At 43.3% G+C, this 24,064-nt stretch overlaps 1 protein-coding gene across 2 annotated transcripts; it reads right to left on the reverse strand.

Annotated features, from left to right (window-relative positions):
• Nucleotides 1–1,429: 1,429 nt before the first annotated feature.
• On the reverse strand, nt 1,430–22,413 carry SINHCAF (SIN3-HDAC complex associated factor). 2 transcript variants are annotated; one of them, XM_073321393.1, is made up of 6 exons: nt 22,235–22,413; nt 9,512–9,659; nt 7,421–7,520; nt 6,389–6,515; nt 5,178–5,328; nt 1,430–4,052 (listed from the first exon to the last, which is right to left on the reverse strand). In XM_073321393.1, the coding sequence occupies exons 2-6, from the start codon at nt 9,637–9,639 to the stop codon at nt 3,890–3,892; spliced, it is 669 nt and encodes a 222-aa protein (XP_073177494.1). In that variant the 5' UTR covers nt 9,640–9,659; nt 22,235–22,413; the 3' UTR covers nt 1,430–3,889. The 2 variants fall into 2 exon arrangements, with proteins under 2 accessions (XP_073177494.1, XP_073177503.1); XM_073321402.1 differs by lacking the exon at nt 22,235–22,413 and adding an exon at nt 20,103–20,948.
• Nucleotides 22,414–24,064: the final 1,651 nt, after the last annotated feature.

The following is a 24,064-nucleotide window of genomic DNA, read 5'->3' on the forward strand; positions in this document are numbered from 1 at the left end:
GTTGTACTGAATTGTAAATCAGTAATAGCATTAATAACCCCATAACATGTACCTGCCAGCGGGCAGGGCCTTATTTTGTCAGAGCCCTTGATTCTTAGGTCTGGAACTCTCTCCCCTGGGACATAGTGATTGGCTGAGTTGTGCATTTAAAAAAAGGCTTGAAAACACTTCCTGAAAGTGTGTTTTTTGGGGTGTGGGGGCTTTTTGTTTTGTATAATTATTGTATTGGATAGTGTTTGAATAGACTTTCCCTTTACATTGTGATAGCTTTAACAGTTCAGGTCTCAAAGCCCTTTCCCCAGGGCATTTAACAAGAAATCTAGTCTTGCATGCAGTTGCACTCCTTCACCTTTCATTCCAAAGGCCTGTTTTGGCATTTTGTCTTCATTGCGGCCTTGTCTCCACTGTTTTCTCACTGAAATGACTTCTACTTTTGCCCAGACACACCTCCACTAGGGGATTAGATTCTTAGTAATACACAACATTCATTAGAGTGATGTTCTCAGGATCTTGGGATTATATAGAATTTAAGGTTACAATGATGCAGCAGGAGCACCTTATAAAACAAAATGAAAGGAATTAGCATGTGTTAATTCCTATGGGGTGGCAGTGAGTGGAGAGCATCTGGGCCCTTTGTCTACCAATTTTAATTTGACAATATAGTAAGAATTAGTCAATTTATTCCTTTCAAAAATTCACATGTATATGCCTCAAGGGTCTTCATCTCCTTGGGATTACTTAGGGTTACCAAGCAAGTCCAAAAGAACTTTCACTCAAAATGTTTCACTTTCATCATTCTCTTTTTAATACGACACAAAATGGCCAGACCCTCAGTGTAAATCCATTAAAGAAAATGGGGCCATGCTGATTCATACCAACTGAGAGTCTCCTCTCAATTCTCCTCCCACAAAAGAGGAGATCACCACATTCCAGGTTTCAACAGTTTTGCCATCAAATAGGCCCAGGTCCTCAAGCATACTTAGATGCTTAACGCCCATTGAAACTTATGTGAGTTAGGTGCCTAAATACCTTTGAGGACCTGGGCCTTAGCTTCAAACCCTTAATGCTGTTTCAGCTGGCCTCTGAGTCCTGGTGAGCAATACAGATTGCAAGCATATTAGGAACTCAAAAGCATTATCAACTCCACCAGTTTCCAGCACAGGGATTCCTACTAAGTACAAACCCAACCCTGAAGGGAAGTTCTGCCAGTCAAGCACTGAGCCAACCCTATGTGTCTAGACACTGCATCCTTTCCCTGACCCACTTTTTTCTTCCAAAGTTCAGTAAGAGTTTCCTTGTTTCAGAGCAGAGAATTATCTTTCAGTCTCTTCTCTAGTAAGCTTGCTTAAAACGAACCATGCACTGGCTGTGCTGTGTCAGGAAATCTCATTACAGGGCAGAGTTCAAACAAATCCAGAAGAAAAATGCATTATTTTTCTAAATAAGTCTAAATTTATTCATTACCCTAGTAAAAAAAAGTTTGGATTACAAGTGTATGGACAGTATAAAAAAGTACAAAACAGGTTCCATAGATTTCTAATACATTAATACAAAGTGCATGACTACAGACAGTTCATCTTGCATTACTACAGGGAAAGGAAGAGATGGGAGGAGGGGAAGCAGTCTATGGTTGAAGTCTAGCAATAAATAAATAAATACAGAAGTAGAGATGATCCACATTATAGCACATCCTACCACCAGTACTGCAGTGATAAGTATATAAAATCATTGAGACTAACTCAATTGTAAGTTGGTGTGTAGATACAGCTGGCTGAGACTCTTGCATGAGTCTTTGGAGACAGACTGAGCAAAGCAGCCATTTTAACTGTCCATTTGATTGCAGGTGAAGGTACACTACGTAATTTTATCCTCCCTTTAGATTTCAGTCAATGTATTTACGGGGGAAAAAACAAAAAAACAAAGAGGGGAGACTAAAACAAATCTCCATTTTCCCTGACATCCCACTAAGAAATTTTATTTATATAATAGAAGGGAAAAAAACAAAACAAAAAAACCCAACACTAACTTTCTGCTTTGAGGGTGGGGGAGGATTGGGGAATAACTTTCTGTAGCTCTATTTTCATCCCCTGAATGTTTGCCTTTCAGCAAGTGAGCCTGCATTGAAATTTGCTTACAAACCAACCCTCAGCCTTCCCACCAAAATTTAAATAGTAAAGACAAACAGAAGAAAACTCAAGTTTCTAGCAGCCCATTGCAGAATATCCCCAAAGATCAAAAAAGTCCACTTCCCACATTGTTTAAGTTACTTCTTCATAAAGGTAACATGAAACAACTAGGAGCTAAAACTGCAGCATACTCCTTGAGGAAGCTTTTTTTACCCTAAAGACAAAGTCGGAGCATAAAGCAATGCCACAGTCATTTGCACATAAGTTTTACAGGAATGTGCATAGGATTTGTTTAGCCAATCACATGCACACAGAGCTGCCTCTATTTAGAATGGAGTAATTTTTAACAGCACTTACAGAATTTACAATAGGTCCAGTGTGCACGGAAGCGTTGCTTTGGGGAGTGGGAGCGTGAGTGTGTGTGTAAAATACACAGGGCATGTCTATACTGCAATGACAGGGTGTGACTGCAGCTCATGGACGTACCCAGCTAGCTTTGCTCTACCTAACTCGGGTACCAATAGCAGTGTAGCTATGGCAGCATGGGCTTCAGTGAGGGCTGTACAAGGCTGCCCAGCATCCTGGGCAGCCACTCAGTTGGACAGCCCTGTGGAGTCATGCTGCCACAGCTTCACTGCTCTGGTACCAGAGCTAGCTGGATTAAATCACACCCTGGGATTGCAGTATAAACAAGCATAAAGTTCACAAGACCGGAAGGGTCCAAAACAGGAATCTGAACCTCACTGAATTTTATGCTTGGATTGTTTTGTTTCAATTCCTGGGACAGAAAGCTGGCCCCCCCACAATGGCTTTGGTTCTGTGTCATGTTCAAAACCAGGAAAGGGCCTAGAAATGGCAGAAAATGTATGAGAGCATCCCGTGAGAATTTAACAATTCCAACCCCAAATCTACACCTAATCTGGACCCTAGGCGGCCTCCATGGTCCATCTCTCAATCTAATCACACGCCAGTACTGCACAAGCCCCAGTGCTTGCTTTTGGGTTGTCATTTATTGGTTTACTGCATTCAGTTCTTAGCTAAGGAGGAACTGGGAGGTTCTATGCAGATGTGTAGACAGTGTGCCTTCCCTCTCCACTCTTCTTGAATATTTAACATTTAGGTCGTCTTGCACTAGCATTGCTCACATTACTGGTGTCTGCCATTACCTGGCCTTGCCATACGGGAATGATGAAACTATTTGTCTTAGTTAAAATGTCAGTAGTACAGGTTTAGCTCTCCATACCTTTTAAAATACACACAAAAGAAAATATTGTAAAGAGTTAAAAACGTCTATGTATAAGTCCATGTCACTGAAGCACACATATCAAATGAAATATTCTCTCTGGTTGGGGAGGGTGTTTATCAACTTAAAAAATGCCTGACACAACCACTGCTTCTCTCAGTACAGAAATATTAACTACATACACTTTATTATACAACAAAGCCCACCCTCAAAAGTTCGTTCATGGAAGGGATGGGTAGGGGAAAGAAAAACAAACAAAAAGCCCCTAAAGACAACCTCGCAGCAGCATTCAGCTTTGCTAAGTGTTCCATGGTATGTTAAATATTATGTAGTCTTCCTGAAAAGATAAAAACTGGCTTGAGAGTTTGTGGAATTGTAGCAGTAAAAACACCAAAACAGTTCTAAAGGAGTAGTCTTTTGGCAGCATAGCAGGTGTCCATAGTGAACAAAGGGTCACTTTCTAGCATTTTCCGGACAATAAGAGGCTCTGTATACACCTTCCTACAGTTAGCCAAGGAAGTCACCATTCTTCCTGGTTGGAGATGGCTGGAGATTGGGGTCCCTGTTGTTCAGGCTTCTCAGTTGTTGACTTCTTATTGCTACAGCAAGGTTTGAAGAGATGAGTGTCTATGAGGACTTCCCCGAAACGCCCTTTGTAAATTATTCCACAGCAAACTTTTTGCCTGGGGGAGGGAAAGGTTGGGGTAGGAAGAGAAATGCAGACAATTTTATATATAAACATACATATACACCCAGAAGTTTAGTTACAGAAACACAAAAAGTTATTTTAATAGGACCAGGACACTACAGTTTACAACCTCCAGGGCCACTTGGATATCATAGTGATAAGCATTTTTATGGGGCCTAAGAGATTCAGACCCATTTCAGTTCTGGGAGAAGTTTCCTTCCATCATAAAACACCACCACCACCACCACCCACAAAATAAAACCACAAGCACAAAGAAAAAAAAGGCCAATAAGAAAAACAAAAAAAATTGTGTGTGCGAAATCCACTAGACTGCTTTAAAAATCATCTCAGCCTAAGTGTAGGTCTACCACTTTGCTACCTCAAGTAGCAACACAAACACACGCACAGCTGCTTCTTTGCCAAACTGTATTTGACAAAGTGTACCTGTAAGAGGCCAACTTAAAGAACATAAGAATGGCCATTCTGGGTCAGACCCAAGGTCCATCTACCCCAGTATCCTGTCTTGCAACAGTGACCAATGCCAGGTGCCCCAGAAGAATGAACAGAACAGGTAATCAAGTGATCCATGCCCTGTCGCCCACCCCCAGCTTCTGGAAACAGAGGCTAGGGACACCATCCTGGCTAATAGCCATTGATGGACCTATCCTCCATGAATTTAGCTAGGCAATGAAATCACAGCCATTTCAATTTGAAAAGTAGTTGAACAAAGGATTGCTGCATTTACAGTGTGAAGCAAAACCATAAAAATCTCTGCAACACTGGGAAAAATCTTACAGCTTCTCCAGCCCTCAAGTTTCTTCTGACCATAATCATGGTCAGTTATAAAATGTCTAACTGTCAACAAGACATTCTGAACTAACTGCATCTGACATTAGGTATGCAGAGACCAAATGTCAAATAAAAGGCAAAACCATTATTTCTCTCCAAATCCAAATTCATATTTTCTGTACTGTTAAATTACTTATGCCACATCCTTAAAATGCCATGTTTGTCACCAGCTGTTTGCGAATGCTGTTTAATTGCCGAGGAAACAGAACAGAAAGCCTTGTAATTAAGATGAATTGCTGGCTGCACAGATGTGTGTTTTGTTGCTTTTTACCTTTTCCAGTAGGTGAGATCTAAAAAGGAGAAGACTGGTGTTCTGCTGGACCCAGGGCTCATCTCGGTGTCAGAGCCATCATCAGACTGGTTACTGTAACAGGGAGACTGAGCTGGGGAGGCACTTGAGGTGGTGCTGTGGGCATCAGAGTCTACAGAGAAAAAAAAAACAACAGAAGAATCCATTGGATGCAACTAGCTTCTTTCCTCCCCCCAGACTGGGGAAAAGTCTGATACAAGCAGCACTATTATGGCCAGTGAGAATATTAAAAAAAAAAGCTGACAATTGCTTCTCTCAGTTGGCACTTTCAAAGTTTCAGAGATGATATGTCAAGATTATGGAAATGTTTCATGAAGGAGGAGGATGATCTTGGGGTAAGACATGGAGTGGCACTCAGAAGGCTCTGGATTCAGTTCCTAGATCCACCACACATTTCTGGTGCGACCCTGGGCAAGTCACTTCAATCTCCTGGGTGAAATCCAGGCCCCACTGCAAAACAAAAACCACAGAGTGGCAAAACTACTGACTTCTCATGGGGCCAGGATTTTGCCCTCTGTGACTTGTTTCCCCCCCTCCCCCCCATCTGTAAAATGGGGATAATACTTCCTTCCCATCACCCTGCATTTCTCTTATCCATTTGGACTCTGATCCTACAAAGACTTACGCTCATCAGTGAGACTACTCACAATGTGCAAAGTTAAGTGTGCAGGTAAGTTTTTGCACAATCTGGGCCTTGGACTGCAAGGGTTGTTTCCGACTGCGGGTGTGTACAGTGAATAGCACAATGGGGCTGACATCACAGTTGTTGCCTAGGAGTGGCTAAAATCCATCCTTTGAGACACTTAACTTTACAAGGTCTTTTCAGTATCTAGCATCTATGAAACTTCTGCCCAAGAAGTTATTTTCTGGGACAGTTCCAAATCACTGAAATCAGGGGCTTAGAATAAAAGTGCTTTCTCCCTCAATCCAACTCATCTCCTGGCATCTGCAACTTCCGCACCCGGAGCCACCCAGCTCAGATGTACATCACATTTTCCCCCCCAAACTTCTCCTAACTCCACCCTCAAAAAATTCAAGGATGAAAGGGTTATAAACACCATATATTTTCTCATTAAAAAGACCTGGATACATTGGACAGTATCCAATTAGGCCAATTAACAATTAGCTACTTTGGCAATAAACTGCCTTCCTAAAACTCTATGTCCACTTACTGTGCCGTTTGAATTCCTTTTGCAGTTTGCTGATTTGATTGCTCTTTATTCTGCTTCCAGAGAGAGTTTTCATTTTCTTTGGTTTCAGTGTTGTTTTAAGACTGGGTCCAGCCCTTGCATCCACCACCTGAAAGACAGCATGGATACATTTAATTCCCTCTGCCCACAATTCTCTATCAGAGTTGTGGCCTGACCTACAGATAAAGCTGCTCTGGTCTAATTACAGTTGTTATTTTAAACCAATTTAGTTCACTTGTACAACTTTGTGTGTTGACACTCATTTCAAGTTGGCTTATATCAGGCCTAGTCTACATGAGAAAGTAAAACGGGTTTAAAACAACAGCTTTAGTTAAACAATTGCAACTTTCTTGTGTATAAAAGGCTTCAGTTCAGCTCGTGCCTTTAAATTAAGGTAATTTAAATTAACAGAAGAGTGCCTCCACAGGTTTTAAAATCAGTTTACATTAATTTCTGTGCTTAGGCAAGCCCCAAGCAATGAACGGCAGGTTTAGCTCCCTTGTTACTGTCAAAATCTCTCCTGGAAAGATTGATGACCAAACCCTCCACACAAAAAAAAACCTGTCTCTTTTCAACTGCAGGGCCAGAGCAGATTAATATATCAAATCAGAGAGTGGGAATGACTGTGTGACACAGTCATTTTAAATATTTCACTAAGCCAAGCTGATTTATCTGTTACTTAAGCAAGTCACCTTGCTTGTTCAAACTTTCCAAAACAAAATCATCTTTAGTCTGAGGCCAAGTCTGGAATGTTTAGTCTCAAGGGAGGATTCTGGAGAAATTTATGAGCGTGAGAAAATGAGGGGGTAAGAAGAGAACTGTCTCCAACAATCACTTGTATCTTGCACAAGTAAGCCAGCTGAAGGCAGGGAATAGCCACACTTCAGAAAGTTCAGAGCAGCTTTTACAGGTGCTGAGGAGTGAAAGAAAGAACACTTGACAGCATCTCTCTAGTGGAGTGGATAGAAGGGAAATATGAATTACAGAGAGGGGGGAAAAAAATAGCCAACTAACGTGATTCCAGTTTTTCTTTGATCCTGCTGGCAGTTTTTTCCATCTTTTCACCAAAAGGACACACGCATTGCAGATGTCTCCTGAGCGGACTTCATGGAGCCTGACAAGAGAAGACCCTGTTTATTATTTAGCCTCTTGTAATCAACCCAATTAGCATAAAGACAGAGACAACAGATTTTGAGACCAAGATTTTCCAAAGTGACTAGTGATTTTTGGTACCTCACTTTTTTTGAATGTCCAACTTGAGACACCTTAAAAAGTGCTTACCCTACAGAAAAGCGCTCAACACTTTGGAGAATCTTGGCCCAAGTGTATTAGAACAAACCTCATCCCTTTAAAAGTTCATTTTGAAGTAATCCTAACTGATCTGATGAACGCTCCACTCAGCTCTTGAACGTTTCATATAATTTCAAATAAAAGCTCTGATCCTGTAAGAGTTCCATGCACTGCACTCCTGCTGAACTCTATAGATGCTCTGTGCACAGCCCAACAACTTGTAAACATTGGCATGAAGACTGCCCTTGTTTGCTTTCAATAAGCTTATTAAAAAAAAAAATGTTTCCCCTACAGTTGAATCATTCCAAAAAGATTTAAAGGAGATTGAAAAAAAAAATTTCCATAATCTGATAGTTAATAAAGGACTTTGAAATACTATAGAAGTGAATGACATGTCTGGGTTAGATAAGCCGTTCTTTGATGGCCCAGTGCAAGACTACAGGTTCTACCTTGCCAAACATACTGAGTAAAGCATAAAAATAAAAGCATATAGCGTACTGCAAGCTTCAAAACTCCAGTTTAAATAAAAATGCAGTGGACGGTGGCACAGCCTCCCTTTAGCCAAGGCCAGCAGCAAGCAAGCATGCATGCCGATATGCAGCAGCTTTACATAAAAAAAAAAACACACACGACAGCAGTCAGTAGAAGTCACTATAAAGACTCATGGGAAAAATCATTTCTAGACAAAGAGAAATATAAGAAAAGCAAAGAGAGGCCTGGTCCTACAGAGAATCACTCAAGTGAATAATTGTTAACATGTGAGTAGTGCCAGTGTTGCCAATGAGACTAATCGTGTGTAAAATTAATCACAGGCATAAGTCTTCCCAGGATTGTGGCCTAAAAATCTCATGATAGCTAAGCAAACTGGGTGGAGAAGGGGAAGCTGGAGAAATATGACAAATAAATACTCATGACGAGTTAGTGCAACAAGAGAGAGATTCTAATTGCTATGGCTAATTACAAAGTAAATCACTAAAAAAAAAAGTGTTAAATATAATAAAAGAAATAATTAGGAGCTGTCAAGCAGGAACTTGCTTCTTTGACAATTTGGGGAGGCAAAGTAAGATAGAAAGAGTTTCACGGTTCTTGTAAGGTAGTTCCAAAATGCTAAAGAGAGTTGTTAAACCTACTGTTCAATTAATTATTTTTAAGTAATACAATGTCCCTCACCAGGGTTTTGAAACTTCCTAATTTCCAATGGCTTTTTAATAGGAAAGCAAATTCTTCAGGCTTACTTTACACAGCACTGGGCTGGAAAACTACCATTAAGATAGTAGACCCCTCCCCTCCCCACTGAGAGAGGCAACATTCCCACAGATTGATAGGATTATCCAGAACAATGACAGCTACTCACAAAACCTGTTTGGACTTTTAAAGATATTTACTAGGGAAGAAATAAAAGTATTTATTTAGCTATCTAAGGTTTTACATCTCAGAAAAACTCCATGGGCCTGACCTCTGCATTCTTTTACACCTTGTGCAGCAATTTACACCTGTGAAAAGCGAGTGCAAAATGTTTCCACTCTGATTTGATAGCACTTTGAAGTGGAGAACCAGATGGCATAGGCCAGGTCCTCAGCTGAGGTCGACTGAAGTTGATGGCGCTGTGCTGATTTACACCAACTGAGGATCTGGCCCAATTTTACCTGCCCCTCATGGTAGAAGTATGAGGAAGCTGAAGACTACACTAGGCCTGATTCTGGTCAGAGCCTTCAGTACCTCGCTTTGAGTGAGGCTGATAACTTTTCATGCTTAGAGACTGAAATCCTGACCAACTAAAATGTAAAGCCAATTTTGAATAGCAGGGGATCTTACCCAAAGCAATTCTGGAAGTCTTTTTCATATCGTTTACTATCAGTGAAACGAGAGCTGGAAGACTTTGCTCTGCAGATACAGCAACCCTCTATACTCCGGTACATCTTTGGTTTATGGAAACCAAACATCTTTTCTTCTCTGCTGGAGCCTGTAGAACAAGCGGAAACTGTCAGTGTTATCACTTCAAGATACAGCTCAAGGATAATTTAAAGGGAGAAGCAGCTTCATGTGCAACTTTGAAAACGGATGTTACATCACAGTCCAGAACAGGCAACAGCCAGGGGTAATTGCTCAGGTATGCAGTGTCACTATTTTGCAGTGCCTCTTAGGAGGACAGGTGTTCAGAATATGCTTACCTTTGTCAAGCACAATTAGATGTCTCTTGCACCCCAAAGCAGAGGGTATTCAGCAAACCCAGACATGTAACAAGGTCACATAAAAAAATTCTTCAACTCTTAAGAGCCACTCTAGAAAGGACACGGTGGGGGTTTCCCGTTTACTGACGCTCAGTGACTCCACAGCAAATGCATTCAGTTTACAAGTTTTTCCTAACTGCCCAGCTCTTCAAACTAAGCTGTGGCTCTCTAGCTTGCATACCACAACCAGTAAAACTGAAGTACATTATGGATGCAGGTAATGTGCAATTGGAGGTATTCATAGAATATCAGGATTGGAAGGGACCTCAGGAGGTCATCTAGTCCAACCCCCTGCTCAAAGCAGGACCAATCCCCAATTTATGCCACAAATCCCTAAATGGCCCCCTCAGGGATTGAACTCACAACCCTGGGTTTAGCAGGCCAATGCTCAAACCACTGAGCTATCCCAGGTATTTGTTGGCTTCCGGTTAGAAAACAACTTTTTATGTCTAAGCTCAATTTTTGGAGTCCCTCAAAACAATAAAAGGGGAGCCCCAAGACATTGTTGCCCTCCCCCCCAGTTACTTTCCAGAGTGGAACTGTACGTAGGCCCTGATCGAGCAAAGCACTTAACATGCATGATGACTTTAAACATTTGAGTAGCTCCATTCCAGTGCTCAAAGTTACACACATGCTTAAGCTATTAGCTGGCTCAGGGCCTTAATGCAAAACAAACATTTTTACAGGCCATCCAAAAATTGTAATTAGTCTGTCATAAACACAGAGGTACCATTCCAAAAAGGAGTTCTCTTTTAAACAGTGTTGTAACTGTGGCTTATACAACCCTGTTTAGAGAGCATGGTTTGCCCTCTGCTGCTTATCATCAAGGACAACAAGCAGCCAAAATACACGGAAAAGGAATAGCTGCTTAGTAGCAGGAAGGTTCAACAGGCAGGATCTCTCAGCTGCAACAGAGTCAATTTATAGAACCAGGAAAAAAAAAAAAAAGTAACACAAACAAGATAATGTCTGAGGATTTTTTTCCCCCCCATTTTTTATCATCATCAAACCAAGACACTAGGTGATTACACTGTCAGAGACTCCATCATAAACCAGAAGATTATTTGGAGGAAAATCAGGCGAATTAGCAGCTGCTGCGAAAGAGCTGCACACAGACAGCCTAGGCCTGGTGTTATTGATCTGTGTGTAGAGGGCTTTCACCCCACTGTAAGTAGTTCCAGCCCCACATCAGCTCTTATGCCTCTCTTTAAAGGATCTGGAGGAAGACATCACAGTAGGGTTTAAGCTAACCAACAGCACTTCTAGACCCCAATGGAGAAGTCCAGGATTTGGAGTCTTGTATAAAACAAAACACTCTCACACAAACCACCTAAACAGTAACTGGTTTTTTTTAGCCGCTTAAAACTAAACAAAGTGGTTTATATTTTGGTGTAGTTCATTAAACCAGATTAATTACTTCTGCTGCAGTAGCACCCAACGCCACCAATCAGACTCAGGTTTCCTCTGTGCTAGATGCTGTACAAACACATAGGAATACAGGATCTAGGCTCCAAAGAGCTGGGTTTGACAAAACCACTTGCCCATTCATTAGTGGCAAGGGGAAGCTCCCTGCCAGGTCTCAGGGACTTCACCATTCGATCCTATAGAATCCAAGCATTCATTTTCAACAAAGATGAGGTTTCAAGCCCCTACACTCCAGGAGGTAAGTCCTCAAATGCGACTTACAAAGTGTTGCCTTCTTGACTCTGCAGGAAGACAGCCTGAAATTGCCTAAGGCCCAAATCCTGCTTCCTGCTCACAGCCCAAGCAGGCATGCTGAGGAATTCCTCCAGGGTTACAACAAAAGTAGTCTCCACTGCTCTCTCCACCCAACCAAGCCCATTGCATAGCCATCACTCTAGCCTCAGGGCTGCATTTGGCTTTGAGCCATTCACTCACTTCTGTGAAGGAAGAATAGAAGCCGCTGATCCACCAGCCTTTTTCCTCAAATTCTGGTGTGCTAACCTGACACAGGAGCTCCCATGAGCTGGGCTCTGCCATTCACAGATGTGCACATCTCCAGCAAAGGCTCCCAAAATCCTGCCCCACCATGTCTGAGCCACCCAGGTTCACTGCAAGAGGGCCCTCTGCAGGATGAAGACCTGACGAAAACTGGGCGAGTGTTCTGGCCAGTGACCTGAATGGCTTGTCAAGGGTTGGATAAACTCAAAAACTACTACTCAGCTCTTGCACAAATAAGTCTCCAGTGGCATTTAGCCAGTTGAAGTACTGGGTAATTTCTGGCAAAAGAGGAAAATTTGGTTCCATGAAATGTGAGTTGTGAAGATAAGAAGGGCAGCAAGACAAAAACACAAATAAAGATTTAGTCTGTCTTCCCATTATGACAATGTAGAGACAATGGGCATTATACATGGCCAAGTATGGTCCAGTTAGTCTCCCTTGATTAACAAGATGCATTTTTTTTTTAATGGGCGCGGGGTGGGGGGGGAACAAACACACACGACTCCAGGCACTAAGGAGTTATATAAGCAGACATGCAGAATATGTATTTTGTTACCATTCAATGTGCCCCTTCAAAAAGGGACACAGTCTCTTGACAGTACGGTATTTAACAAGCCTTTTGAGATGGTCAGCGATTATCTTCACCTGGAAGTTTGTAACAGTTATTTTAGGTTTCGTTTATGGCAACTCAACATTTAGCCTCCAGCATGGTGCTTTACTTTACAAAGTCTGGCACTAGCTGCTGGTACTTCTGTCCCACTGGTGAACCTAATAACCCATGTAGCAAACACCTTTATCTTTACAGGAGAGGCATGGAACCGGTCTTGGAAATTTGTCTCGATTGTTCACTTGGGGAACATTTGTAAGCTTGAGTCTCTAGGAAATGGGGAATGTCTTCGCTAATACCAAGTATTTATGCTGTAGTGGGACAAGAATCACCATTTTACAATTAACACTTGAACAAGGATTGGCATCAGATATTTATAGTAAATATTCTGTTGTGGGATTGTTGCTTCCATTCTCACAGGCACAGCCTTTCAGCACCAAATTTCAATAGAAGGAAAACTAGTGCCATCTGTTTCCCAGCTGATGAATGGACAGCAACAGTATCACCATACGTCATTCTTGGATTGAGAAAAAGTTACTAGAGAAACCACAAGTAAAACAGATTTCTCTTTGACAACTGTGTCCAAATGCAGTGTTATAAATGGAAGGCGTCAGGGCAGAGTCACATTTAATCCACACAGTTGCCATCTGAACACTATACACTAAAACATACTGTCAGCTGATGAATTTAAAGCTAATACAGATCACATTGGAGTCTAAGGGCACTGACCAGCATTGCTATACTTAAAGCAGTGTCTTCATTTCCATTCTAAGCCATAAATTATGTGCCCAGTCATTGCTGACACCTAGTTTCTATGGGAGTGAGGCATGCTTAAAGACTGCATAACTAGGACCTTAAAAGAGATTTATCTTTTAAAGTTTTGTATCTTAGGATCCCAAATGAGAAACCTTGGGCTAGATCTTCAGCTAGTGCAAATCCGCATGGCATCTACACTGGCTGAGGATCTGGCCTTGAACATGCAGACTGAAATGTATCCATTCTGAATGACTGTAAACGGGTATAACTCCCCTGAAGTTAAAGAAGCTACATCAGTTTTCACCAGCTGAGGATTTGGCCTGCTCTATTAAATCCACGTATATATCATCAGATTGCGTCTTTTAATCTACCAGCCATGTGGGAGTCAGAAGGGGATGCTATGCAGCAAGAAATTCTGGCAGAGGCAAGGCAGGATTCCTCCTGGATCTCTGGGGGGGGGAAAAAAAAACAAAAAAAAACCAAACACACTTGTACTCCAGGAGCAGTGGTTGAAGTAGACCGAAGCAGGTGTGGGAGGGCTCACTGTACTAGCCACACAGGAGGGGGACCTGCAGGAGTTTCCCCCTTTGCTTTGAGCAAAGAAGATGGAGCTGCACTCCCCCTACTTCATCTACTTGAATTCTTGCTCAGCAGCAACTCAGCCAAAATCTGAAAGGATGCAGGGTGCCCTCTCCTCTGCAATTCTGCCAGCTGAGTGGGGGGGAGGGGAAGGGGGGCGGCAGCACAGGGCCAACACCCCACTCCTTTGCAGAAGGCTAGCATCATCAGAAACACTTTCAGGAAGCAGAGCCCCTTCTGCCTAACAGATCTGGGGTCAGCCCATGAGATAGGGGAAAGTGGGAAGCAAAGACTTCTTGCACATCTATACATGGCTGGGCACAAAGCTAGCCTACACCACACACAAAGTTATTGCCTCTTTTATGGACGGCTCAGGACAAGAATTGGGGATCAGAGTTCCCTCTGCAAAAGTTGATGCTGACATGAACATCTGCAAGAGAAGCAGGAACACGGAGAAACGCTTGCTGTGTCAGATGTGCACGAAATCCTCAACTTGGAAATAAACCCTGAATCCTGAACTCTAATCTTCCCAAGGGAAGGAGAAGCTAACTTTCAGGGATTTATTGTTGTTCGGTTGGTTGCTTTCTAAGGGAAAGGGTAGCTATTTCCTTTTGCCTTTCCAGATTTCTTCCGCATTCTTCCTGACCACTGAGGCTGAAGGGAAAGACACCTCCAAAATAGAAACGAATGAACTCAAAAACGTATATAATTCCATTTTTATACCCAAACAAAAAGAAACACCTGAAATTTGTGACACTTGCAGAGAAACATTCCTTGGCTGTTTCACAAAGAAAGCAGCTTATCTGAAAGGCAGAGGGATGGCATTCTAAACACTCGGCACCTGCTCCATTCCTGCCTCCCTGCTCCAGCCCTACACTCGTTCACCCTTTGCGCAGCCCAAATTCTTCACTTGGAAGGGCAGAGAGGAGGAAGAAGGAACCATGCTGTTAGCCGGATTTCTTCCTCTGACCCACAACAATGGTCTAGATTCTTGGCTGGTGTAAAGCAGCACAGTTGCCCTGAAGTCCATGGAATCACGCTGGTACACACCAGCGGAGGATCTGGCCCATACATATTGATGCAGACTGCTCCTGTCAGCAAAATCTCACAATGCTGATTTCTACCGCACTTGGATAAAGCGGAGAAATATCCAAGAGTATTTTCTTAAAAGACACTGAAATAAAGGAAAGATCATAAGCTCTGGAATGCACACCTGCACATGTTAACAATGGCTTCTTCCAAAACAGCCTATGATGCCATGAGCCGAGGTGCCAGTCTACCTAGTAAATGCTTCAGGCCTCTCCCTTGGCTGGAATAAACTGGTATAGTCCCACTAAAATCCATGGCGTTATGTCAATTTCCACCAGCTGAGGATCTGCCTTTGAATCTTGATAAAGAAATCACGCACCCCAAAAAGGTGCGTCGTCCAAAAGGAGACTTTCACTACAGAGTTGTAAAATTAAAACTGGGCCTTAACCAGTTGTATTTTAATGTGTCTGAAGTGGAAAGGCTCCAAGGAAATAAACAAGAAAACTAGTGTCAACAAAAAATGCTATTTTAATCTTCACATAAGGAGAGATACCAGTGTAAAAGTGTTCCAGTACAAAATGAGGAGACTAGGATCTGACGTGTGTAACCTTGAAACTCCATATATATAAAAATATAAATTCTTTTAATATCTGCCCACCTACCCCCCACACCTCCGAAAACACAAAAACAAAAAAACCCACTACATGTGTTGATGAAAAGATGAAGAATATTTCGAGTGTACTCTGCAGTCAGTACTGTATCGGCACTTTATAATGAAACTTCACCCTGTGAACGCTGTACTTTATGATCAATGAGGCCCAGGGAAAGTTAGAACGGTTAAAACTGGATCACCTGGAAAGTTTTTACCTCCAAGAACATGTATGCTAACTCCTGTGCAGCTAGTCCTCTGCAACAATGCTGTGCTTGTGATCTTTCACTGAACTCAATGAAACTTTAACATATACCAAATGCAAATGGAAAACCCATGGCCCTGTCATGAAATTAGAATGGTTGACATTTCTTTACTGTGGTTGAGTCACCTGTAGTGTACTGGCTGTGTCAAAGCTATTATGGGTAATATTTTCAAAAGTTACCTAGATGTCTCCATCTCATTGATTTTCAGTGGGACAGAGGCACTTAAATTATTTAGGCCATTCTGAAAATGCAACTTAGTGCCTAAGACACTTTGGTGCTTTTGTAAGAAGTTGCTGCCTCAGGAGAGCTGGCAAGGGCTGTGCAAAGCACAAACACAGGGATTTTCAGAGGGAAAAAATGTGGTGGTGTGTGTGTGTGGGGGGGGGGGGTTTCCATCTGCAGCCTTCCAACTTGAGCCATGATTTTAATCACCTCCTATAACCTAACCAGGGTCACCTCCAGTCAACCCTTGCATGGGAGATCTCCAAGAAAAACCATGAGGCACAGCATGAGTGGAGTTAGTGACGCTCATCTGAGTCAGTAACGAACCAATGGCTCAGCAGCGTGTCTGGGGTGCAGTCTTTTACTTAAGATTTGACAAATCAGTGTCATGAGCACTTGTGATTGTTACATATCTGGTGGCTATTTCAGCAGGAGTAGTACACTTGAGAGGAGACTGTAGCTCAGTGAAGATTTTTTTTTAATTGTGTTAAAAAAAATTAAAGGGCTTTACTTATGAAACAAACGCCTTTTTAGTTGAGCAATCTAATTCCCCCCCCACACACACACACACCCCCCTTTGGACTTTGAGCTGATAGATCCAACACTATCATATTATCTGGTAATCGGAGAGCCCATCTTGAGAGTTGTGAAATGGAGTTCCGCCCCTCCATTCCGGTTATCCCCTCAATTTTCAAACCACCTCTTCCAACCACATACTTATTGCTTCTTCTGGCACCTGCTTTCCAACAGTGAAAAGCCTCGCTAACAACCGTTGCTTCAGACTTAAAGGAAACTGGCAATATTAGTAACTATTAATCTCATCCAGCGTAACAATGTGTTAAGTCACAAAGTGCTGATAAAAATGAATGATTACATAGCACATGGGAACCCACCCCCTTGTCTGCCTGCTAACAGTTTGGTGACAGAGGGAGAACTGCTCAGCATCAGCATGTACCATAAAAGGCCCCAGCCTGTCACGGTTTTAAAGGTGGTTTTGTTATCCGTTAGTTTGTTTTAATTCACGTGAATTTTAGTTACATTTTCACACACAGTTGTCTAGTAAATAACAGACTTTTATCTGTAAAACCCCACAAACGTTAGGCTCTCAAGTGACAGTCATCTGCCAACTAACATGCCCGGGGGGGGGGGAGGGGGAGGATTTTCAGACGTGACAGAGGGACTTCAGAGCACAAGTGCCACAGACTGTCAGTGGGTGCTAGGGGTCTAATGTCTTTAGGTGCTTTTCAAATTCCACCACTTGTCACCTAAGGCCTGATCCTGCACAACTAACTTCAACAGCAGTTTTGCCATCGGCTTTAATGAGAGGACAATAGGGCCTTATCTATGAGCCAAGGACTTAAACCAGTGCTCACAGAAGTCAGAGGGAGAAAAAAAGACTCCCATTTACTCGGATGGGCTTTGGATCAGGCCCCAAATCCTGTCAACATTACTGAAGCCAGTCAGAAACCTCATGCAGCCACTGGACTCTGGATCTCACGAAATCTGTTCCAACTACTTAAAAAAACCCCGTAAGACCTTGTACAGTAGGTCTAGCTATGCACAAGCCACAATACTGCTGCACATGCTCTACAAACAGCCTCTCACCTTTCGAAGGGAGTGCTCTATGTACCAAGCACAGCCCAAGCAGTAGCAGTGCTGTTGTCTGGATAAACAGTGAGCTCCATGGGTGTCATCCTATAACCGTTCACTAGCACTCAATTAAAGGAAAAGAAAAAACATTTCTGACTGTATCATTTTTAGTATACTCTTTGGCCCCTGCTGTGGATGCTAAACACTTGAGCAATTTTGAAAGTCTGGCCTTGTAACATTTAATGGTTCTTTTCCCCCCACTCCCCAGTTATTTACTGTAAATGCACCTAGAAACTATTTGAAAGACACATTCTATAAATGCAAAAAAAACATACAAGTCTGAGATCAGGCCACTCATACTGCATATGTAATAAACTCGCTTATGAAATGCTATAAAGCATATACAACCATCTTCCAACACTTCATACGTCAGCTGGTTTACGCTGTTTAAAATCCTCAAAGCAATTAGATCATGTTATGGACCAACTGCTTGCCAAACTATGTTAAATAAGTGAAACTACGGAGTTTTCTTCATTTGTATTCATAACAAATATCATGTAATTTGGACCCAGAGGACTGCCAATCTATAGAGGAAAATCTAGGTGTTGGGGTGGAAATATGTGTAGGGGCAATGACAACAAAACACTCCCCCACAGAGAGTGAGACAGTCAGGGGAAGCTTTGGATACAGAAGGAATTCAGGATTTAATCACTGCTTACTACCAGTGTACTGTGCTGAACTAAATAATACAGCAAAGAAGTAAACAAGAAGAGCCATAAGAGAAATCCCTTCAGAAATACAACTGGGGATGAACATACTAAGAAAAAAAGAGAGACAGACACTTATGTCATTTGGCATAAATATGTTTGTCTGGAAATGCTACCGCCTGTCCAAATTATTAACACACTTTCATAATTTTTTTGTATTAAACAAATCAGTTTAACTTGAAGTTCTGTTTCAGCTTTTAACCCACAACTAAATTGGCAACCCCCTGAAGAGATATTGGTAATGGGCATGATAATATCGAGTGGGGTATCACAAAAAAGGAGTTCTATGATTATTTTTCTGCCTAAAAAAACCCTTGCAGTAAAGAGACACTCCAAATCCGATCGTAGAACACACTGGTGGCAAAATGGAAAACTATGTAGTTATTGGACCAACACTGCCAGTTAACGCAGAGTCCTTAATCACATAATTTGAAGATGACTTTGCCGTCAAAATTAGACCAAACAAAAACCCGAACACCAAAATTTTTCCCCAGGACTGCAATCCTAGTCCCACTGAAGTCAATGACAGACCTCCCATGGATATCAGTGAGGCCAGGATTTCACTGCAGATGTTTAACCTGCAGCCTGCTCAGTGCCAATACCAAAAGGAACAGCCAAACAAAGTTTTGTCTTTCAGCCATGCCCCAACCAGGGAGGAACTAGAGTTAAGGTGAAGAGGGAGGGGGGAAAAAAATTATCAGCGGGACATTCAGCACCAGTGTACAGCGGCTCACTAAAAGCACAGCTTGCTGGAACAAAGACCAGCCACCCCCAGTCACCTCAGCAAGGACGACCTACTTTTCAAAGAGGCCATGATGATCAGGTAGACAACAAGCATGAGGGTCACAGGCACACACTGGCATAGGACCAAGTCCTTTTCAGAGGTAAACGAGAGGATTTTAAAAAGGAGAAAATGAAGCGTGCTAAGGGAAGACAGACCTCTGTTCCTGAGAGCACATTGCAAAACACAGTCACTGTCACCAGGACTCAGCGAAAATGCCCAGGCTTGCCATTTAATAAGGGAAAGGCACCGTTTATAATTGTTCAGGGCTGGAGCAAAATTTAACACAGGAGCCATTAGAAACACAGACGAGTCCCTAGCAGGCAAGCATGGAAACTGGAATCAGACCCCAGCAACGTTTGCAGGATATTTAAACAGGCAGCCCCAACCTTTTAACTCTTTATCTGCAAATTTGGGTCGGTCGATACACTCGTTTAAAAAAAAAAAAAAAAGTCTTCCCTCTCCCAGGACTGGCAGCGTTTGGAGGCAGGGAGCGGGGGGAAGGATTGCTCCGGCAAAGCGGTTTGGGGAAAGGGAACATTTCCACGAGCCATCTCCCGAGTGCTGGCTATAATCTAGGTGGAGAGAAATCGGGTCACAGTCGCCGGCACTGCTTTTCCGAAGCCGACCACACACACACACACGCATGGAAAAGTGACACGTAGCGTGCAGTCACGCACTTCCCTCTCTCACGCTACTTTGCCGCGGTCTCCCACGGCGCAGGCTGCGCGGTAAAGGTGCATTAGCGGCTGCGCCCCTGGCAGGGAAGAGGCGCGTGACGGCAGCGGGGAAAATTGCAGCCGCCGGCCAAGCCCCCCGAGTGAAAGTTACTCCACAGCGTTTTCTGCCCGAACAAAAGGGGCGAAAACGCCCCCGCGCCACCCCCTCGCTCGGCAGCACTTCCTGAATGGTGCACCCTCCCTCCCAGGCACAGCGCGCGTGGTGGCCAGCGGGGCCCTTCACCCACCTCATCCTACGCTGAGCGGCCGCCGCTTGCTGCTCCTGCTGCGGGGAGGCTGGGGCTGGTTCCTCATGGCTTCACCCTGACGTAATTCAAACATGGCAACAGTTCGACTTCAAAGGGAAACCCACAGACCTCCCATAAACAGACGCACACACGGCAGAGGAACCGGTGCAAAGAGCCCTTTAAAGAGTCCGCACCAAGCCCCAGCAGTAAGCAGCGCTCGGTACCGGCGCAGCGGCAATTGCAGGCTTTGAATAATCTGCCGTTTTTACGCCGAAAAGTGAAAGGCGCTTCCTCTCCTGCATGCTTTTAGAGACACAAACACGCCGCCGCCGCCGCCTCCCTGCACACAGCGTGGTAACCGACAGGAGCGTGCGTGCACAGAAACTTTAACTCCCCCAAAAGTCTTCCAGACGCAAAAAGTCAAGCTCAAAACTTCCCCAAGACACGAATCTCTCGCATCAATTGCCCCCTAACTCGCCCGCCAGCCGTCCTCTCCCCGTGGTTTAATAACAGTCCGTGTTTCGGCGAGCAGACTGGATTGCAGGCACTGCCTGCAGCGCATGCAAGCCCTTTGTTTTCCCTTCAGCCTGGTTTTGCCTACGTGCAGCACCAAGGATATGTCGACTGTTTTGCGGAATGCATTAAGATATTTAAAGATTATGCTAAAGAGTAAGACTCCTGATCGACCAGAAAAAACAAGCCCCCACGAAACGGAGACTTTAACTACAAGTTAAACTTCGTTGCGTTCGACATGGAAACAGTTTAACTACAAAGAGGAGACAAGAAAAGCAGTTACTTTCACTCGCACTCTGCTTTGAAAGTGGCAAGACGCCATCACCATAAAGTCACACTGTCCTGACGCTAACAGGACTCCACTCTGATTGATAACAAGGTATTTACAATAGAAAAGGTTAAAAACTAAAGCAAGCCTGCAACTTGCGCACCTAGTAGCACGTGTCATGTCAGATTACACACACACACAATTTCGGTCCATTTCAGGTCACTTGAGTGCTAAATCCGACATCCCTTCTGAAAACAAGCCTAATCAAGAGAGCAATTCCCCCATTCCTCTCCCCCCCCCCAAAAAAAAAAGAGAGAGAGAGAGAGAGAGAGAAAACGTACATTGACACTGCAATGATTGCCCCCTGCCACTCACGACGCAACAACTTCTGTGCGCTCAAAAACAGAGCTACAGGTGTATAATTAGTAACATAAATACACAAGGTTCCGGAGAACGTTCGAAAATAGAACGTTTCTCTCGTAACCATTCCAAAGCCCAAACGGGCTCTGGAATCCCGAGCGATTTAGCCGTCCGGGTTCCTTCTTTTGCTCATTATCACATCCGTATCTCTCGCCCAAGCTGAGCAAATAATACCAAACCGCGTGCTTACGGTAAAGGGCCGCAACGGACCTGGGAAGCAGCACCAACACCAGGCCAAGCTAATCTCAGCCCCAATCCCCCCAATAAACCAAACAAGGCCATGTTCTTCTTTCAAAATTACTTAACTTGAACCTACAAACTGGAAAAAACATTACATCTTCCAGCTTCCACCTCATTACAAAGAGCACTAAGAAAGGGTTCTTGAGCCACTCAAAACATTCACGAAGCGACGGTTTGATACACTCCCCCTTACTACGGCTCCTCGAAGAATGTCCCTTAAACTGATATTTCCCGGTAACACCCTGAACTGGGTACACAGTTTCTCTAACCAACAGCACTGCTTGGGATCACTTTTCCAGTGATATCTTCAGGAATAAACTCGCCGTCCCTCTTTGGAAGAGAGCATTTTGATTTCACTTTAAGGGAAGTCCCCGTGCGAAGCTGGATCTGGAACAATGCAATCGGCATGTTGACTACACTGTTAGTTTTTAAAATTATACTTCTCAAGGTTTTTTTTTTTTAAAAAAAAGAAAGAAAAATCGATGCCGCACACAGGGCAGTGGGTGTCAAAACTGTTTTGGACAGGAAAGTGTTTTCCCCGCAGCAAAAGACAGCCTCCAAAATAACTTGTTTTATTGAATAGAACGGCTGATTGGCAAAAGCAAAAAAAAAAACCCTGAAACCAAAGAGGTTTCTCACTTTTCGGTTCAGAGGGAAAAAAAATCACAGAGAAAAAAATTAAATCACTTACCTCTGAACTGCAGCCCCCAACAAATCAATAGCGGGGTGTGTTGTGTGCGATGAGCTCCCCCCTCCTCTGCGGAGTCCGCAACCTCGTTGTGCAGCTCCCCAGGTCTGCTTGCAACTGCTCCTAGAGTCAAGTCTCATTTGCATAGCTGGCTTTCCTCCCCCTCTCTCTGCGCAAGCGTCGTTCCCACGGCTCAATTCTACTCAATCGAGTTCTTTTGCATGCGCGCCCCATTGTCCTTTTAAGGGAGAAAGGCCCGCGCGGGAAGCCTGGGAGGCGGAGGTGGTGCGGCCCATTGTGACGGTGGCGATGACTTCACGCAAACAACCCACTCCCCGCCCCCTCGCAATGGAGTAGGAGGAGATTGCAGCAAATGGAATCACAACAATGAGTGGTGCTGCTGCGGCAGCGCTGTGCCCGGGACGGGGCCAGGTGCTGCAAATCTTTCCTGTGCAAGTTACTTAGGAGACCTTCTGCCAAATGTCACGCTCGCTCACGACTCACTTCAGCGCGGGGCTCTGTGTTTGTGGCGTTTGTGTGTGTGGTAAAGGAATCTCACGGCTGCCTGTGCGGGAGGATTTTGCTTATCTTTCAAGTGAAATACTTGGGATTGCTGAGGCTCTGTGGATACCTGCCTACAACGGGAAACGGAAAAGCCTGAGGTTTTCCCCTTGAGGAACCAGCCACCACTGCTACTCCGTGGCTGGCTACTCTGAGTTTACTCACTTTCATTTGAAAAAGAACTGACAGTGTCAGAACTTTTTGAACTGTCTAAAATAATACCGCCCCCCTTCCCCCTTTTTTTTTCTTTCAAAGGACAGTAATGAGGTCTGCCCCCTTTGGGCCTGGCTAAACAGGAACTCAGCTGCCTTCTCACACCTCTGGCCCAGGATTCCCAAACTTTTGTGCAAAATGGACTGCATGTTAATAGAGATTGTTACAAGCAATTGCTTACATTAGAAAGTAATCATAGGAAAGTTAAGTAAATACTCTGTGATCACTTGGTTTTCTCAGAGGCACACTTTAGGAACCTCTGCGTTCATCTATTTCATATTTGGATCTGGATACCTCCTCCGCACTGCACCTGTAACCTGAGCACCACTACCAAAAGTCCAAGATTTTGGAGACAGTTTTGAGAAATTCCCCACATGCCAAAATCTCAGTCCAAAAGTTGGAGGTTAGTCAGGTGTGGCAGTATGTTTGTTCTGGCCCCAACTTCTGTGATAAACATTCTGGTGAATTTAGAGGTTTGGCTTCCATAAAAAGCCATTGTCTTTGTCAGACAGGTGAGCCATGACTGAGCCAGATTTGACAAAAGGACTCCATTACTTTTACTACAAATGTGGCTCTACATATGTCCAGTTGTTATTATTATTACTTGCATCATTGTGCCGAAGAGCCCTAGTCATAGCACAGGAGTGTGGAGTTTTTAATGGGTTTAAACTATTAGTAAATAATTATTATATGGCTTAAAGCTCCTTTTTGCTAAAATAATAGATATTTAGTTTTAAATTACTTCCTCTTTTTCGTTTATGTATTTGTGACCTTTGTCATTTTTTTATAGCTAGAGCATGACTTTTCTCATAATTTCTCAGCGCAAATATATTAATATTACATTTAAATGTGTGTGCTATGCAGAGGTGCTGGAACAATTTGTATAGTGGAGGTGCTGAGAGATATTGAACCAAACTGTTAACCCTGTATATGATGGAAACCACTTCAATCCAGGTGGTATAGCAGCATCCTTAGCACCCCTAGTTCCAGTACCTTTGGTGTTCTGTTTTTTCCTTTTTTAAAGATTTAATGGCAAAACATGCACATCAGAATTTTTTT

The sequence above is a fragment of the Lepidochelys kempii genome, chromosome 1 (assembly GCF_965140265.1).
Source record: "Lepidochelys kempii isolate rLepKem1 chromosome 1, rLepKem1.hap2, whole genome shotgun sequence".
NCBI classification, from domain to species: domain Eukaryota; kingdom Metazoa; phylum Chordata; order Testudines; family Cheloniidae; genus Lepidochelys; species Lepidochelys kempii.

What these genes read in the sequence shown, in the direction of transcription:
- SINHCAF (XM_073321393.1), bottom strand. Translation starts at nt 9,639, where the DNA reads ATGTTTGGTTTCCATAAACCAAAGATGTACCGGAGTATAGAGGGTTGC. An exon ending in GACTTCCAGAATTGCTTTGG is followed by an intron (nt 7,521 to 9,511) that starts GTAAGATCCCCT and finishes TTCTCTTGTCAG; the next exon opens with GCTCCATGAAGTCCGCTCAG. An exon ending in CAAAGAAAAACTGGAATCAC is followed by an intron (nt 6,516 to 7,420) that starts GTTAGTTGGCTA and finishes GCTGTCTTTCAG; the next exon opens with GTGGTGGATGCAAGGGCTGG.